This window comes from Podarcis filfolensis, assembly GCF_964270895.1.
Source record: "Podarcis filfolensis genome assembly, chromosome: 17".
NCBI classification, from domain to species: Eukaryota; Metazoa; Chordata; class Lepidosauria; order Squamata; family Lacertidae; genus Podarcis; species Podarcis filfolensis.
Window position 1 is genome coordinate 15,752,366 of NC_139621.1, and position 16,744 is coordinate 15,769,109.

General features: G+C 41.0%; 1 protein-coding gene across 12 annotated transcripts in view; it reads left to right on the forward strand.

Annotated features, from left to right (window-relative positions):
• Positions 1 to 16,744, forward strand: part of BNC2 (basonuclin zinc finger protein 2) — a 398,619-nt gene that overhangs the window by 107,695 nt on the left and 274,180 nt on the right. For 4 of the 12 annotated variants that reach the window (XM_083592933.1, XM_083592925.1, XM_083592923.1 and 1 more), the window contains exons 1-2: positions 7,271 to 8,319; positions 9,053 to 9,253. The exons of 2 other annotated variants lie outside the window; for them this stretch is intronic. In XM_083592933.1, the coding sequence (XP_083449059.1) occupies positions 8,143 to 8,319; positions 9,053 to 9,253 (378 nt within the window). In that variant the 5' untranslated portion in view covers positions 7,271 to 8,142. Of the gene's footprint in view, positions 1 to 7,269; positions 8,320 to 9,052; positions 9,254 to 16,744 lie in introns of those variants that run through there. 6 more of the 12 variants (XM_083592926.1, XM_083592928.1, XM_083592929.1 and 3 more) reach the window with 3 other exon arrangements.

The window sequence follows — 16,744 nt, forward strand, 5'->3', positions numbered from 1 at the left end:
TTAGCAGCATTATCTGTTTGGTGTATGGTTTCCTGTATGGATTTTTCTCCCTTTTCCCCCCACTTAAGACATCTGTTAGCATTTCATAGTCTAACAGATGTCGCAGAGCGATTCCTTTACTTACATTCTTGGGGGAAGAAAGTGCTGTTTGCTCTGTTGAAATGCCACCTCTGAACTATTGTCACCGTGCCAGCTTTGTGTAATTTTCAAATATTATTTCCCTTGCCTTGGTAAGGGCTCACAGTACCTATCTTAGAGCTCATAAACACATGTGGCTGTTAGTGAGATTTGTGGCTGGGGAAAGGCAGAAACAGAACAAGGGTTTTAAAGTCTAGCTGTGATGCTTTGTAATCTTAACAGAAACAGCATCTGATGGTTCTGGGCTAGCCTAGGTCCATCTCACCATTAAGTTGGGATTTTATCCTTTGAAGGGACAAGCCTGCTTGAAATATGGGCAGTGAAAAGAAGAGTACTGCGCTGGCAGAAATCTGTCCCCACCAACAGTCTAGCTGCAGCATTTTACGCCAGCTTGATTTTCCAGGCCCAGAAGTTGCCCAACACAGAGTGCATTGCAACTGTGGAGTCTTGAGGTCATCCGTGCAGGGAATCACTGTAGCCCGATAGGGTTGCCATAGGTCCTCTTATTCCAGGACACGTCCTCTTTTTCATGGGTAGAGTTGTCATTAACGATCCAAAGTAGAAGGCGGCAAATGTGTCGTCTTCTTTTTTTTCTTTTTTTCTTTTTAGAATATGGCAACCCTACCATGCTATCTTTGTGGGAGAGTGGCTGTAACTGGTGTGCAAGGCATAGTTGGTGTACCAGCTATAGGTAGTAGAAAGCCTCAGTGGCTAGGGTTGCCGTTGGAGCCTCCAGTGACCAAAATAAATAAATAAATAAATGGCTCATTCACAGAAGGAACAGGTTCATAGTTTGGGCAATCTTCTGGATCCAAACTCCCGTCTAGACACATCATTCCTAACACCCCAATATATTAAGGGCCGGCAGCGGCTCTGAGGCGAAATGGAATAACCATGCCCAAGCTAGGCCTTGATGAATCATAGAATCTTAGAATTGTAATGTTGGAAGGGACCACGAGGGTCATCTAGTCCAGCCCCCTGCCATGCTCAAACCCATGACCCTGAGATTAAAAGTCTCATGCTCTTCCAACTGAGCTATCATGTTTGAACTCTTTGTAAAAGCTCATGCTTTTAGCCCACTCTTCATCACAAGAGATCCCAGAGTGGGATGCAGTACAGTGGTACCTTGGGTTAAGTACTTAATTCGTTCCGGAGGTCCGTTCTTAACCTGAAACTGTTCTTAACCTGAAGCACCTCTTTAGCTAATGGGGCCTCCTGCTGCCGTGCGATTTCTGTTCTCATCCTGAAGCGAAGTTCTTAACCTGAGGTAATATTTCTGGGTTAGCGGAGTCTGTAACCTGAAGCGTCTGTAACCTGAAGCGTATGTAACCCAAGGTACCACTGTACCCCAATTTGCAAATAACATCCACCAGTACAATACTATAAAAAAAGAGAGCAGATGAACATAGAACTAAAGAAACCTAAACCATTCCTTCCTGCTGCCTGCTATCAACAGCATCCTGCAAATGCTAGAGAAGGGATAAAAAATGTTTACATGTCCATATCATCAAGAATGAAAAGAATAGTATTCTCTGCGTTTGCTAAAATGCGTCTTTCTCTTTTGCTGAACCGGTTCCAGGCATATGCTTAAGACACCCTCTAAAAACTTATCTAAGTTTGGCTATGTGGACACAAGGAAGGGCTGATTGTCATGCGGTGTGAAGGATGCATTTTGTTGTTTTGGCAAGAACAGGGACAGTTTTGTCCTCACAGGCCATTAGATGAATACCAAAGCGTGTCACATGAAAAACTACTGATCTTTAACCCAGCAATCTATTTAACCAAGCCTAGAAAATGAATAGTGAATAAGGGAAGAGCAAAGGCCAGTTTACTGTCATTACAGATTATAGAATCTGTTAACAGCTGCAGCAAACTGAACTCTGGGAATTACAGGTACTGTACAGTAAGTCAATGGAGCGAACGGAATACTTAACAAACACATATAGCTAGAAAGATATATACTGGACTATATGTGTGCCCTATATCTTCCAGTTCATCCGAATATATTTTCCACTAGCAAACGGAAGTGTTTTTAATGCATGGCTATGTTACTGGGTGCTGCTATAAATCTGACATTTGACGCTTAGTCATTGTGTGAGAATAATAATAATAATAATAATAATCATCATCATCATCATCATCATCTTATTATTTGTACCCTGTCCACCTGCCTATGGGTTGCCCCCGGTCTACTGTTCAGTACTCTGGGAGCTGTTTTGTGGTGTATGAAACAGGTGAGAGCTGCCCTCAAAGGTTTTCGAGTAAGATGCCACAAATATGGCATGCAACTCTGTTTTTCTATTCCATGCACTGAAGGGGGTTGGACTAGATGGCCTCTGGGGTCCCTTCCAACTCTACAGTTCTATGATTCTATTCCATCTGTATCAGGAAAGGCGGGTCAGGCATTAGACTGTTGCCTGGAGGTGGTGATGGACTGGATGTGGAGCCAATAAATAGGAGCAGAATGCTGGAAAGACAGAGGTGTTGTGTGTCCTGAGTTCTTGAGTTTGGGAGGTGGGAAAATGTCATGTCCTCAGCTGAGTTGCACTCCCCTAGAAGGAACAGATCTCTAGCTTTGGGGTGAGGGGCTCCTGGATTCAGCCTTGCCAATGGAGGCACAGGTGTCTCTGTAGCTAGTAATGCATTTTTCCAGCTTCGGCTGGTTTGCCAGTTATGGCCCCTTTTGTACAGAGATAACGTGGTGCTGTAGGAGTCTCTTGAGAGTCCCATGGACTGCAAGAAGATCAAACCTCTCCATTCTGAAGGAAATCAGCCCTGAGTGCTCACTGGAAGGACAGATCCTGAAGCTGAGGCTCCAATACTTTGGCCACCCCAGGAGAAGAGAAGACTCCCTGGAAAAAAACCTGATGTTGGGAAAGATGGAGGGCCAAGGAGAAGGGGATGACAGAGGATGAGATGATTGATGAGATGAGATGAAGCTACCAACATGAGTTGGACCAAACTGTGGGAGGCAGTGGAAGACAAGAGTGCCTGGCGTGCTCTGGTCCATGGGGTCACAAAGAGTCGGACACGACTAAATGACCAACCAACAACAACAACATGGGCTTGGTACTCCCTGCTCTGGTTACTTTCAGAAGGGTTTATATAGCAATGTGCTCTATGCAATGCTGCCCTTAAAGATGAGATTGAAACTTTTAACTGCTCCAAAATGCAAGATGACTGGCTGGGGTCAGAGGAGGGTTTTGGTGCCACCAAAACAGTGCTGTAGAACGGAGCATGAGAAGCGGTGGTAGGGCACCGAATTTTAGTGTCACACAAGACGCTGCCGGAATCTGAGAGTGCAAAGCCCACCGCTGCTGGGGTTTCCCTTCAGAACTCAAATAATCTCTGTTTTGAAGCAGCTGCACTGGTTGGCAGTTCATTTCAGGGCCCCCATTCAAGTGCTGGCGGCTGCATTTCACCCCCACCCCCCTTAGGCTCACTCCGCACTCTCTCCCTCACCTGCCCACCTCCCTGCATGGAGGAATGGAAGTGTGGGCTCCCCAGCCCCATTCTCATTACCATCTCGCTTGTTCCCAAAGAGAAGGCCCTGCAAAACAGGGCTGCTGTGCCCAATTGCAATTTGCGGGTTCCAGATCGGATGCCACCCTCACCTACTTCCTCTTGGGGTCCCCTCCCACTCTCTGCCCATCAATCACAGCCTTTTGTTTCTCCCCCCTCGTCCTGCTCTTTCTAGCCATGCTCACAATGGTCTTCAGGCAGGTACAGGGGTACCTAGGTTTAAGAACAGTCCGGTTTAAGAACAATTTGGTTTACAAACTCCGCAAAACCGGAAGTAGTGTCCCAGTTTGCGAACTTTACCTTGGTCTAAGAATGGAATCCGAATGGTGAAAGGGCACTGGCGGCGGGAGGCCTCATTAGGGGAAGTGTGCCTCAGTTTAAGAATGGTTTCAGTTTAAGAACAGACTTCCAGAACGGATTAAGTTCATAAACCAAGGTACCACTGTACTGACACCTTTCTTCCTAGGAAAAAAAGCACTGAGGGTATGTAATAAAATTATTTAGATTTTTGTGTTTCGCACTTCAACAGATTTTTTTTTTTTTGCCTGCTGCACAAAAAATTGTGAGCCTGCTACATTTTTGGTTTCCCATCTCTTATGTAAAGGCCCTTAAACTTTGTCCATGAGTGTGTGAGACAAAGGCTTGGTTTAGTAATGTTCAGAATGTTAACATGCCAAATGTAAAAACACAGGGTCTCGCTGAAGTATCCTTCCCCAATCAAACTGCTGCTCAGGATACTTCTCCGTGTTTAGTTAATACAGGCATTCATTGTGATCTCCTAGATGTTAGGAAAACAAATATTGTAAGGATCAGTAACATTCTAAAATGATCAGTTGTGGGAATTCATGCTTCTAGGAAAACAGCATTCTGTCTTATGCTGCTGGCTGTATTGCATGGTCTCCCCACAGTCTTGTTAGTGCATCCTAACTGAAATGAACCCCCCCCAAACTAATTGGATCTCATTGAATGTACATGTACAGTACAGTTATATGCATGTAAGATACAAAAAAATCTGCAATTATTTTCCTGATTAATAGCTGAAGTATAGGACAAAACCTCCATATACTTTTAAATGCTTTTAAACAAATGCTTTACTGAATTTTAAAAGTAGTTACATGTTACACATATTGACATCCTGGAACTGACAAAATGGAGACAAAAACGAACTAATATTTGAGCAGATGTAATATTTTAAATATTGTAAAAAGGATCGTATTTAAAGATATGTATCAAAGAATTGTGACAATGAATGGAAGTTTCTTGGGGGTGGGGGGAAAGAACACCATTGTGCCACATAAGACTTTAATCCAGAGCTTTCCAAACTTTTCATGTTGGTGACACACTTTCTAGACATGCATCATTTCACGACACTGCAATTCAGTTTTAACTAGCAAACCGGAGGTTAAACTTACCCCTTATAAGAGCGCTTGCGCGACACACCCACACACATCAGCTGGCACACTAATGTGTCGCGACACACAGTTTGGAAAGCTCTGAAGTAATGTTATCCGGAGGTCTTTTCATTGAGCATCAGCACTGTTATACAATCGAAAAATGTGGTATTACAAACAAACAGTATGGACAGTGCTTTTATTATGCTTTACTGAATATGGTAAAACACTTAATACAAAGAGCTAGTCTTTAAGTCTTTCAGAAAGCTAAGTGGAAATCTGTTAAAGTATAACATGGCCCATAGCATTTCACTCAAAATCTTGTGACACTAAATGCATTGTCCTTGCTGTTAGTTCGTAGCATTTTGTGATTACTGGAGGTATAGTGGGCGGGGGGGACTGTTGTCTGGTGAGTTAATACACAGTTACCTAGGTTTGTTGAGACAGTCTCTTGGGGGTGGGGGGGAATTCACTCTGCTTGCACCAAGGGAAGTGGGATAATTAATTTCAAAGGGAAATATTAGCATCAGGGATTGGACTTTGAGAATATTATTTGAAAACAACCTAATGTGTCAGTTTTTGCAAGATTAAAGGCCACTCAAATGTTACAAATTCCTATACAGAAAGGATTTCCATAGATGAATTAGCAGGCAACTTATATATGAATCATTACATGCATGTATTTTTGTTGCATCTACACACACTTAGGGGACACAGGACACCCCGTCCATATGTAGTGAAATCTATCCTTGTGTGTTCTCACATCTGAACACCCACATGTGGGTTCCGTATGAAATGCTGTTTGTGTTGGAATTTGCGAACATTTGAAATATACCTAAGGCAAGGTGCCATAATGTTGTGCAGCCTGGGCTTGCATGTTTTTACTTGGAAGTAAGAGTTCTGTGGAGCTTCGTGGAGCTCCCTTCCTCAAAATGGGTTTGGGTGTAGTTTTTTGTGTTAGCACTGCAGGGGGTTGCAGTTACCCCTTAAGTGCTTTGTAGCCTGCGTATTGTTCTGGAAAGACATCTGGTAGGTGCTCCTTCTATTAGGAACTATTTACTGCTTTAATAGGAATGTACTTAGTGGTACGGAAGGTTGCAATGTTTTATTCCGTTGGTTTCCTCCGTATTGTATTAGCAGTCATTTCCCCCACCCTCCCCTTGCTGTTTCAGTTGCATGCCATAATGTGGCCACTACATGATAGGCTTATTGGATGCCATGTTCTACAGCTGTTGAGGTTCTCCCGCCCCTCCATCTTTGTTAGGTAGAATTTTAGGCTGCTGCCCGGGAAGACCAGATTTGGATGTATTAGCTAGTCAGCCTAATAACCCTGTACAGACTGTATCGATTTTCTAGGAGAGAGTTTATGAACTAAATAAACTTGGAGTTGGTGTCTTAATAAACTGCTTCTCTCAGACTGTCACATTTAGTTACAGAGCTGCGCAGTTTGGTTGGTGCGGGGGTTTGGGGGGGGAGAGAAGGCTAATTCTGTTACAGATTGTTCACAGCAGGGTCTCCAAATTAGCCCTTTGTTTTGTAATGCCACCTTGCTTGGGCTCGCTTTGAGCACATTTCTCAGTTTTACCCTAATGAGTTGCAACACTGATAATGTGGCTGATGATCTTTCATTGATTTCACTATCACTTGCTTGTCTGGTAATTGATCCGTTGCTGAGCCTCTAGTTAATTATATCGGCTTTGACATGGCCCAGTCCACGGGGAATTTCAAGTCTTGCAGAATAACAGTTTTAATAAAAGAGTCTATTACTGCAGGTGCTTGCTGCTGCATGCCACTTGGTTTTTGTGTGCGTGGGCTTTTTCCTCCCTCCCCCTTTCTCTCCCTGGGAGTGGAGAGGACTGCAGGACAGGAGTAAGGGGGGGGGGAGAGGAAAGGGAGAGGTGGGGAGACAGCGCACAAGAGATGCAGAGAGGAGGAAACTGGCTACTGACATTCTCCTTAAGCCTCCCACAAATAACAGCCATTAGTGGGAAGGTCAGGAGCTGAGCAGGCAGCTTGACTAAGGCACTGAGTACCACTTCAGAAAGCAAGAGGCTAGCAAATTTTAGAGGGAGTTTAAGTGGGTAATAGCTGGCTCTAAAGGTACAGCCACTGTTGGCACAATTGACTCATAGGGGCTGTTTTCTCCCCCCCTTCTTCTTCCTCCTCCTCCCCTCCTCGTTCCATGCAACAAGAATATTTTTATTGACCACAGGTGGACTTAATATATTTTAAGGCAACAGTTCTTTGGGCTCTTGTTTTTGTTTCTCAGATATTGAATTTGCAGCTTTTGAGACTGGTTTTTGTGTGCGTGCGTGTGCTTAATGGTGGTGAACTGGAGGGAAGTTTAACAGAAAAGCTTTCAGGAGATGCCAGGATCTAAAGGGGAAGACACATTTGTGTCAACATAGCGTTTGCTTTCTCATCTTTCCTCATTGCACACTAATGACACACGGCTGCCACTGAAGCTTTCTTGTGATTCTTTTGTTGTTTTGTGAGAGAGTGAGGTTTATTGTTGTTCTCCAATAAGGGAGAGCTTGCGAGAGTGGTACATTTGTCCTCTCAATTTGTAGATTTTATTAGAAGATGAATGTTCCTTACACATTAAGTTGAGAAAAACTAGACTCTTCTTCCCCATTTCTTTTAACCTGACTTGGTGTTGGTTGTGGTTGTTTTTTTATGAGAGGGCATGAATTTTGTTTTACATTTTTGAAGTTGCAGTGTTTATGTAATCCATGTAGGTGTTCTTTCCCTCTCGCTCCTCCCTCTGGTTTTTCCTCATAGGAGGCCAAAGTACGTAACAGTACTGGGAAAATGCAAAGTGCATTGTTCTAAATAGAGCTTGGTTTTTAAAAAGTAGTTGGTGGCAGTGGCGTTCGGTTTTTCATTGTATCTAGCCTGTGTTAACAATCTTTATGCTGGTGGCAATCCTAAAAGGAAATGCTGTGGTTTGTTTTATTTTTCTGGATAGAGTTACCTTTTTATTTCGTTCATTTCACCCTCTCCCTTTTGTGATCTGAAAGGTTATTGTATATTCCTCATCCAAGAACTTTACATTTTTTTAAAAAAATAAATAAATCAACTTTTGATCTTTATGGAAAAGAGAGAAGACACTTCTCTTTCCCCCGACTTCTGCTCCTTGAGGCATTTTAGGCAATTAACAGGGGAAAACAAAGATGTGAGAGATGAAACATGCATGCAGTTCTTTCCTAGTTTTCTTTTTAAAAGAAGTTGGAGATCGTCTTATTTCATCCCACCCCCTTCTTTTTTGGTAAGAGCTTTTTTTTATCGTTTATAAAAAAAATTGGGGGCTGGGGCTGTTGCAAAAGTGGCCACATAAAGAACTAGCTATATTTTAAAATACAGCCAGGCCAACTTCTGCTGCGTGGTGGTTCTGCATGCTATTGTCTAAATAAGTGAGCAATTGGTTGTCCCTCTGCTCTCTTGCCTTCCCTTCTCCTGTTAGGAGGTTTACAGTCTGCGTTTAATAGGCAAGTGTCAGCAATTACATGCTGTTCTTGACAGCATTGTTGAAGGAAAACAGGGGAAAGGGCCACAGCTTGTTCTTCTGAATTCACTCTGATCAGCATACTACTTAGAGTGTGTGTGCATGTGTATGCTAAGGCTGCGAGGGGGCTATTGCAGTAATGTCATTTCGTGCCTGACAGTGGAACGGTGCAGTTGACTCTCTCTCTTGCTCTGCTATCCAATGACATCCAGTGGCTAAAGAGTATGAGGCTGATGGTTGGGTTTCCTCAGTGCTGCTTGCACACCTGACAGGCAGCTGTTAAACCCAAGCAAAGGCGAGCTTGGGGAGTCACAGTGTATGCATAAATGATAGGGGTATCTGTGCAGAAGGTGCGAAAGAAGCTCTGGCCCCCCTCCCCAAAGCTCTCCCCCCCTGCTTCCCAAATGGAAGGCACAGTGCAGCTAGCTTAACTACACTACACTCCTGCTACTGACTGCCAAGAGGCTCAAAAAAAAAATCCACCTTCACTTTTCAGTCAGAAGAGGCAGAAGTGGATGTGAGAGACAGAGACACTCAGAGAGACACAGAACGAAAGAGGGCAAGAGACTTGACTTTGAGAGACTCCTGTGCTGACAACTCCATGCAGTTCGGAACAAGGACAGCAACGGCCGAATCTGGTTTCATGGGGACATGGCAGAACGCTGACACTAACCTCTTGTTCAGAATGTCCCAGCAGGTACGTTACTTTTTTTTCTTTTTCTTACTTTTAATGTCTCACACACGTTGAAGTGAATGTCTGTCTCAGTTTGTTGCTTGCCGGGTTGTGTGTTTCATTTTGCAATTTTACTTTCCACCCCCACAACTCGTCTTGTCTGCGCTTTTGTTTTAATTTTAACACTGCACAGTTTCTGTAGTGTCATAACTAAGTAATTTGAATGTTCGTGCTTACTTCACTACATCCCCATGGGCAACTAAAAAAAAAGGAAAAAAAGAGAGAGAGAGAACAAAAATAAGACATGCTTTAAAATAAAAGTCCTTCTCTCTCCACACCCCCTTTAAAGTTTTCTGAACAGATCATTAACTCCATGGTTAATATTTCTTGCCTTTTGTTTTCCTTTGTTTTCCTTTCCTTTCCCCCTTCCTTCCATTTTTTTCTCTCTCCCCTCTCTCTTTTTAAAATAATAACAACAATAACAATAACAATAATAATTAATAATAATAATAATAATAAAGTATCATAGTATCCCAGCAAAAAGTCATTTCTTTCTTTCTTTCCTTTCTTCCCACCCCACGGAATATGTAAGACCTCATATCAAAACTGATACTAAACTTGGGAGAGGGGGGTGCTTAATTGAGTTCAGGTGGCAGAAAACAGCCTTATGCAGACGTAAGGGGGAAAAGAGAGAGAGAGAGAGAGAGAGAGAGAGAGAGAGAGGGAGAGAGAGAGAGATAGTTCAGTTGTGCTGGAATTACTGGCAGCCCGGAGCTGAGGGTCCTTAGATGAGACAGTTTCAGTTGCTGGTCTCTCTCCCTCCCTCTGCGCCCCCCCCCCAAATACTCTCACACACATACTGTTTCTGCAGAGAGCTGTGTCTTGGCGTCCTCCCCAGAGCAGTCCCTTCACCGGGGGCCGCGTTTAAGGCAGCCTGGTATGGCGGTTCTGACGGGAAAGCTAAACCGTTGCTGCAAGGCCAGTAATAACTGATAATTAATCACAGGGGCTGCTGTTGTCTCTGTATCATGTACTCGGTGATACGCACCCCCAGCCTGATGTGGCTACTCTTTCACAACTGTTTGACTCTTCTGCATGAAATTGCACACACACACACACGCAATTGAAGGGATGAAAAAGAAACTTTCAACTTGGACTGGACTCAAGCAGAGGGGGGATGGAGGTTTAAAACTAGAGACTTTAAAAAAATGCATATGTTAGGGCTTCTTCCAATTTTGTATTTTTGTTTTTTTAAGGAGTTGCCTTTTTGGGGGGGGGGGGGAGAAAAAGATTTTCATAAGATAAGAAGCTGAAGCGACAAAAAGTTGTGACATAAGTTGTACTGCTTTGGCGATCCCGTTTTCTTTTCAGGGTTTGTTTTTGTTGTTTTTTATGAATGAATTCCATTGACGCAAAAGCGCTGTCATTTCTAGAGTAGTTGTGGCTGAGGATATATAACTGGCTGTTGGTAATGTAAAGAAAAGATCGTTTGCTTGGTAATCATTAGGAAAGAAATACACACACACTCTCTCTCTCTCTCACATACACAGGCTCACATGGAGGCAAGTTTATAGCGTACAACAGTTGTGTACAGAAAAGATTTTAAAACAGCGTGTGTCTCTCTATAGGCTGCCTGCATTCAAATAAGGTATATTTAGATCTATCCTGTAGAGGGACCCTTATTACAACTGATAACAGCTTACTATTCAGAAATATAATCAACACAAGCCAAATGAGGAACTCCTTATATGCTGTTCCTTATTCTTAATCAGTGAAAAAGACCTAGAGCCCAGTTTGAAAAAATAGCATTTCAGATCTTCTGTTCTGGACACCAATATATGCTTTGATTGTTATAGTGGACTGCCTCTGCATGTGACATTTCCTGCATTTAGGTGTTTTTGCATTCATTTTAAAGCAAGGAAATTGACATCCATCCTAAACTTAACCTGTCGTTCTATTTTCAGTACCTTCATATGTATTCAGGTATGGCAGCTTGGGATGAAAGCCGCCTTCCCTCTTTGGCAATAAAAGAGTTAATTCAACTAGTGCCAGATAATGATCAATAGATAGATAGATCACTGTTGAACCACATACATCGTGTTAGATTGCATTTGAGTGTTTGACTCCCCACCCCACCCCCGCCCCGAGTTAGACATTTATTTGTTTTGGGGAGTACTGGAAAAAGTGCTTGATGTTAGGATGTGCAGGGATGTAGAAATTTAAGAGGAGGACTTCACGTTCCAGAGGACTGGGCAAAAAATTGTTGGTGGGCAAAAGTAAGCCCATCCACAACTCAGCTGTTACTTCTCTATTGTTGTTAATTGTGCTAATGCATGAGGATCTTAAAATGGTTGGTTATCTTCCCCCCTCCCCCCCCCAAATTACTGGACACATATGGCCATGTTTATTTTTCTGAGACTGTGTTGGGAAAAGAATAATCATCTCATACATGGCTAAATGTTTGGCAGATGCAGGCACAGTAGTTTTGTAAAGGTGGTAATGATGAACATATTTATTTTGAAAGTGTGCACTATTTTCTCCATGTCCTTGGTGGTTAGAATGCTGCTGTCTGCTTAAAACATTCCATCCAGAGTTTTGTATTTCTACCCCCCCCCCACACTCCATTTCTTTTTCTTTTAAGAGGGTAAGTTAATTCCACTTGCAAAGTATAACAGCTTTAACTTTTTATTGACTTGCTAAATCTCTTAGATATGTTTACTTATGCAGCCGGCACATGACAGCAGTTTACTAGGGCACCTAAAAATATGCCTGATAGCTACCAGTGTTAAGATTTCCCCTCTCTTGAAAGCATTATGCATGAGTCTATTAACACACACAAACACCCTTATCTATTTGTTACAGTTATGGTTTTAGGACTTCTGCAAACTATTTTGTCTATATTATTATTGTTATTTTAATATCCATACATTTGAAGGTAACTTTTGTTTCTTGTTCAAAAGTAGAAACAGTTGGTACAGAAGATGCTTATATTGCAAGCAAAAGTTTGGCATCATTTAAAGAAATGATTTGTGAGACATTTTGGGCTTGTCGGAATATTTCATTCTACATGTAAAAAGGATTACTATTACTATGCAATCAAATACTTGCTTAGGTTAGAATTAAATGGTACTTTTAACTTCAGGTGGATTTGTGATACAATGACGGAAAGCCAATACCTGTACAGAGGGTACGTAGTTTAAAACCTTAGTTCATGCTATGCTGAGCCTTTTCTGAGGATGCAGTGGTGAAAAAATAATTGTTATAAATGCCACAGGTAATCAAAGCAAGTTTTTATGTGCCATCAAATCATATTTGTATCTCCATTTACTTGTTGTGAGTTTTGATTCAATGTTTGCATGTTTTTGTTTTTTGTTTTAAAAAAGCCCTTTGTTATGAGACAATTATGCATGGTACCCAAAGGAGCGTCCGGTTTTAGAGGAGAGTAACAAATTATATCCCCAGTTACCTTTTCTGAAAAGTCTAGGATATGGCTGCTTAACCATTTATCGGTTCTAGTTTTGTACCTCTAAACACACCCCGTTTATGAATCCTTTGAAAGGAACCATTCCTGATACGTCTACATAAATAATTGCTGATAACTTCAAAGAAGGTAAATCTCAACTTTTTAAAGAGAGTTCTTCTTTGGGTCACTTTGATCAGTGACAGTTCGAGAATGACCAGAAACCTTTGGCTTCTTTTTCTTACTAATCTGGCAAGAGAAACCACGGTCGAGTTCAGAGAGTGTGCGTACATTCACAGACAGAAATGCTTGACCCCCTTTCCAGTTTGCAGGAGGCTGCGTAAAGCCAGAAAAGGCCTGCTTTGATTGATAAAATAAAAATAGAAGGCTTTTCTGAATTTTCTGCTTTTGTAGATGTTTTGTGCCATTGTCAGAATAAGAAATGTCACTCTCCTCCTTCCAGTTTACCTTAAGGGCTGTGATGCTCTAAAATACTTTTAAGCAATGAGTCCATAAGAGCAAAAGAAGCAGTAACGCACAGTGACACAAAATGCCAGAGATGAGCAAAAGCATGCCTTATATTTCCTGTTTCATGTGCAAAGGAAATCTCCCTCTCTTGAAGGTATCTCCCTCTCTTCAGCCAGTTAAAGAGCAATATTAGGATTACGCATGCATCTGCAAACCATTATACAGTAATTTAACATTCACCCAGTGATGTAACAAAATTAACAACATAATTTCATTGTATAACTGTATCTTATTAAAGGACAACTGTCTGACATTCTCATACACTTGCCTTATTTAACTTCCTGCAAATATTATTAGTAGTGACAATTTTTCTATTGTGCATTTGATTCTCTCATTAGCACGATGTCATAGTTATCACTAGAGAAATCATTTCCTAGATAGGTGAGGGGAAAGCCAAGGCAAACTAAAAATCAGATCAATGTACTTGCTTTAATAGGGATACATCTGTCCATCAGAGGGGATATTTTGTGTGTGTGTGTGTGTGTGTGTGTGTGTGTGTATTGGGGAAAGGTTTATAAAAGCTTCTTTATTTGGCTCGGATAAAATGCTACCTATTCTAAGATTTAAAATACGTGAACTACCACGTATAAAGTGTTGTAGAAATGGCTTGATTAAAAATCAAGCACAAAGCATAGCATTTAAATTGTGCTCGTGTGCTGCTGTTTGATTGCTCATGAGTGAGAAAGATGCACATGCCCTTTATTGAATAGGTACTTAAAATCAGAAATGTGGGTACGTCCTACTATGTATCACACACGTTGAATGGAGAAAAGTGGTTTAAGATTTCTTTACATCATAAAAGCATTTCCTCCCCTTTTGTTTCCTCTAAAGAGCACCTAAATTTTATTTGTTTAATTGCAATACGTTGCTATAAATGATAGCATGTGATACGTCCCATACACAGGTTTACTGTCAAAAGCCGTCTGGCAAACTGCATCTTAGCAGGAGATGCTCCTAGCAAAAGATGTGAGTGGTGTCTTTTTATTTTTGCATCCTCAGCAGTTGCACGATTTGGTATTTAGTTTTCCCTTCCACGATGTTGCAAGTTGATTTGCCATGCTTGTTCCTTTTGCTCAAAGGTATCTGTAACAACACGAACTGTTGTTTGATTGTAAAATATAAATGCCACACGATATATATATACACACACACACACACACACACACATATATATATATATATATATATATATATATATATATATATATATTGGGGGGTGGAGATGCACGCTGAATTTAGAAGTTAGTTCATGATAAGTTATAGAAAAAGTTTTTTATAGACTTGGCATTGGAACAGCATCTGATTCCATTTCAACTATTACCTGGGCATATCAATATGCTTTGCAGCATGCATGTGGCTAAACTAGTTTATTTACAGAACATGCCCCCCTTCAAATTAATATAGGAATAAAAATACCCCCAAATGTTCCTAGTTTTAAAGTAACCCAGGTGAAATTTCATATCTCCAGAATTGTAATTTTTCTGTGCTTTCAGCTGTAGTTCTGTGTGTATGAGCTGGAGAGACCCCTATTCTCATATATCACTTGCATTCAAGTCCCTGTGCTTTCATTAGTGCTTACTTGTTAGAAATGTGCTCAAGAAGTGGCGCATCTACTACTACTAGACGTTTTTAGATGTGGTGTATCGTTACATTTTTCATTTTAGCCTCTTACATTCATGCACGTAGGTTGTGAATCTATAAAATACAGCATGTGTACTCTCATAGCTCTTTGTATGTGGTGTGTGTGTATCAGACACTCCTGTCCTAATACTTTGTTTCAGAGTAAATCCTGCTGATTTCATTTAGGTTTATCTGCAAGGAATGGGTTAGAAGAAAGTTTGTCTAATACATACAGGTGTGTATGTGTTTTGTTTCATTGTGAGTATGACGCCATAGTTTTCTGTTGGTGTTGTCTGGAAGGGCTTTTTTCTGTGTTATATGTTGGATGGAATGTTAATATTTTATATTATTATTATTTCTTTTCTGTGGTATAATGTATGCCTATGCTTTCCAATGTAAGTCACTCGGAGACCTTATAGGTTGCTAGCAACTAACAACTAATTAATAATAATAATAATAATAATAATAATAATAATAATAATCCTATATTCTATTTTTTAAAAAAGATATAACCGTGCACACACACACACATTTTTAAGTAATGTAGTTTGGACTGGTTTCTGTGAAATACAGGGTTGAGAGGGTGTGTGTGTGTGTGTGTGTGTGAGAGAGAGAGAGAGAGAGAGAGAGAGAGAGAGAGAGAGAGAAGGTGAACAGGAGAACATTGTTTTACACACGTGAAACTCAAACATAATTATTTTCTAGAATCAGAGTGTGTGATATTTTCCCTCTAACTTCAGACCCACTTTTCACGTAGGAAACGTGTGAAGTTACATGGAAACCTACTTTGTTGATCTAGAAGTTATTATGCTGAATGGTGAATAAGGAAATCAGCATGGCGTTGTAAATGCAAACTCCAGCTGATAAGCTTAAAATGGTTAATTTTCTGTGCCTCATTCAGATTAACACAGCATATGCTGATTATATATATATATATATGGGAGCAGCGTGGTCTCTTGATTCAAGGTTGGCTTGCCTTGACCCTAGTTAATTAGATGCTGAGCAAAGCATCTGAGATGTTGGGGCAAAAGTGAGTTGGTCACAGCAGAGACAAGATTGCAGGGATAGCAGTGATAGTGAAAGAATTCACATGCACCAGGTCATTGTGACACTGTAAGCAATTACAAAGGAACAGTCTGTTAACTGATACAGAGCTGGCGTCATAAATTAGAAACAAAACACACACACACACACACACACACAAAAAAAAGCTTCATTGAATTGTCTCCCATTCACCACTAATATTCAGTGTATGTGACGAGACTTTCTTCATCTCTCTAATTTTCATTCTTGTGGTCCAGTAGACCTTCCTTCACAGCTTAGAGATTTTCAGAACTCTGGGCTTCAAATGTGCTCAGGAGTTTTGTTAGTTTTTCATGGCAGAGAAGGAAGTGGGGTGGATAGGAAAATAGAGACTCAGAACTGAGCCCCCTCTTTACATTTTTGGATTTTAGTGCCAAAGCAATAACCTGAAATTCACAAGCTCATTATTGTAAAAGGTTTAATTTTCACTAGCCATTTTGCAAGTCCTTGGAGTTAAGAGTATGTACAGGAAAGAATCGCACCAAATATTATTTTAGGTTTTCCCCTTTCTTTCTACTGAAACTCCTCGATAGAAAGTCAGCTGCTAATTCATCACATTTTCCCAGGACTTTCAGAATGACAGATCTTGTTCTAGGCATAGAAAATATTAAATGTTAATAGAAACCTAAAATGATTCTGAAGGGGAGTATCTCAAAAGAAGACTTTAACTAATGGGGAATAATGTGTTTCTTTCTAGCTTAGCATAGATCACATTGGAAAGCTGCTGCTTCTCTACTTTCTCCTACTACTGGTGGCGTCAGTTACGGGCCATCTATTATTGCTTTTATAGGATACCACATTTATGAATGAGGATTGCCATACAG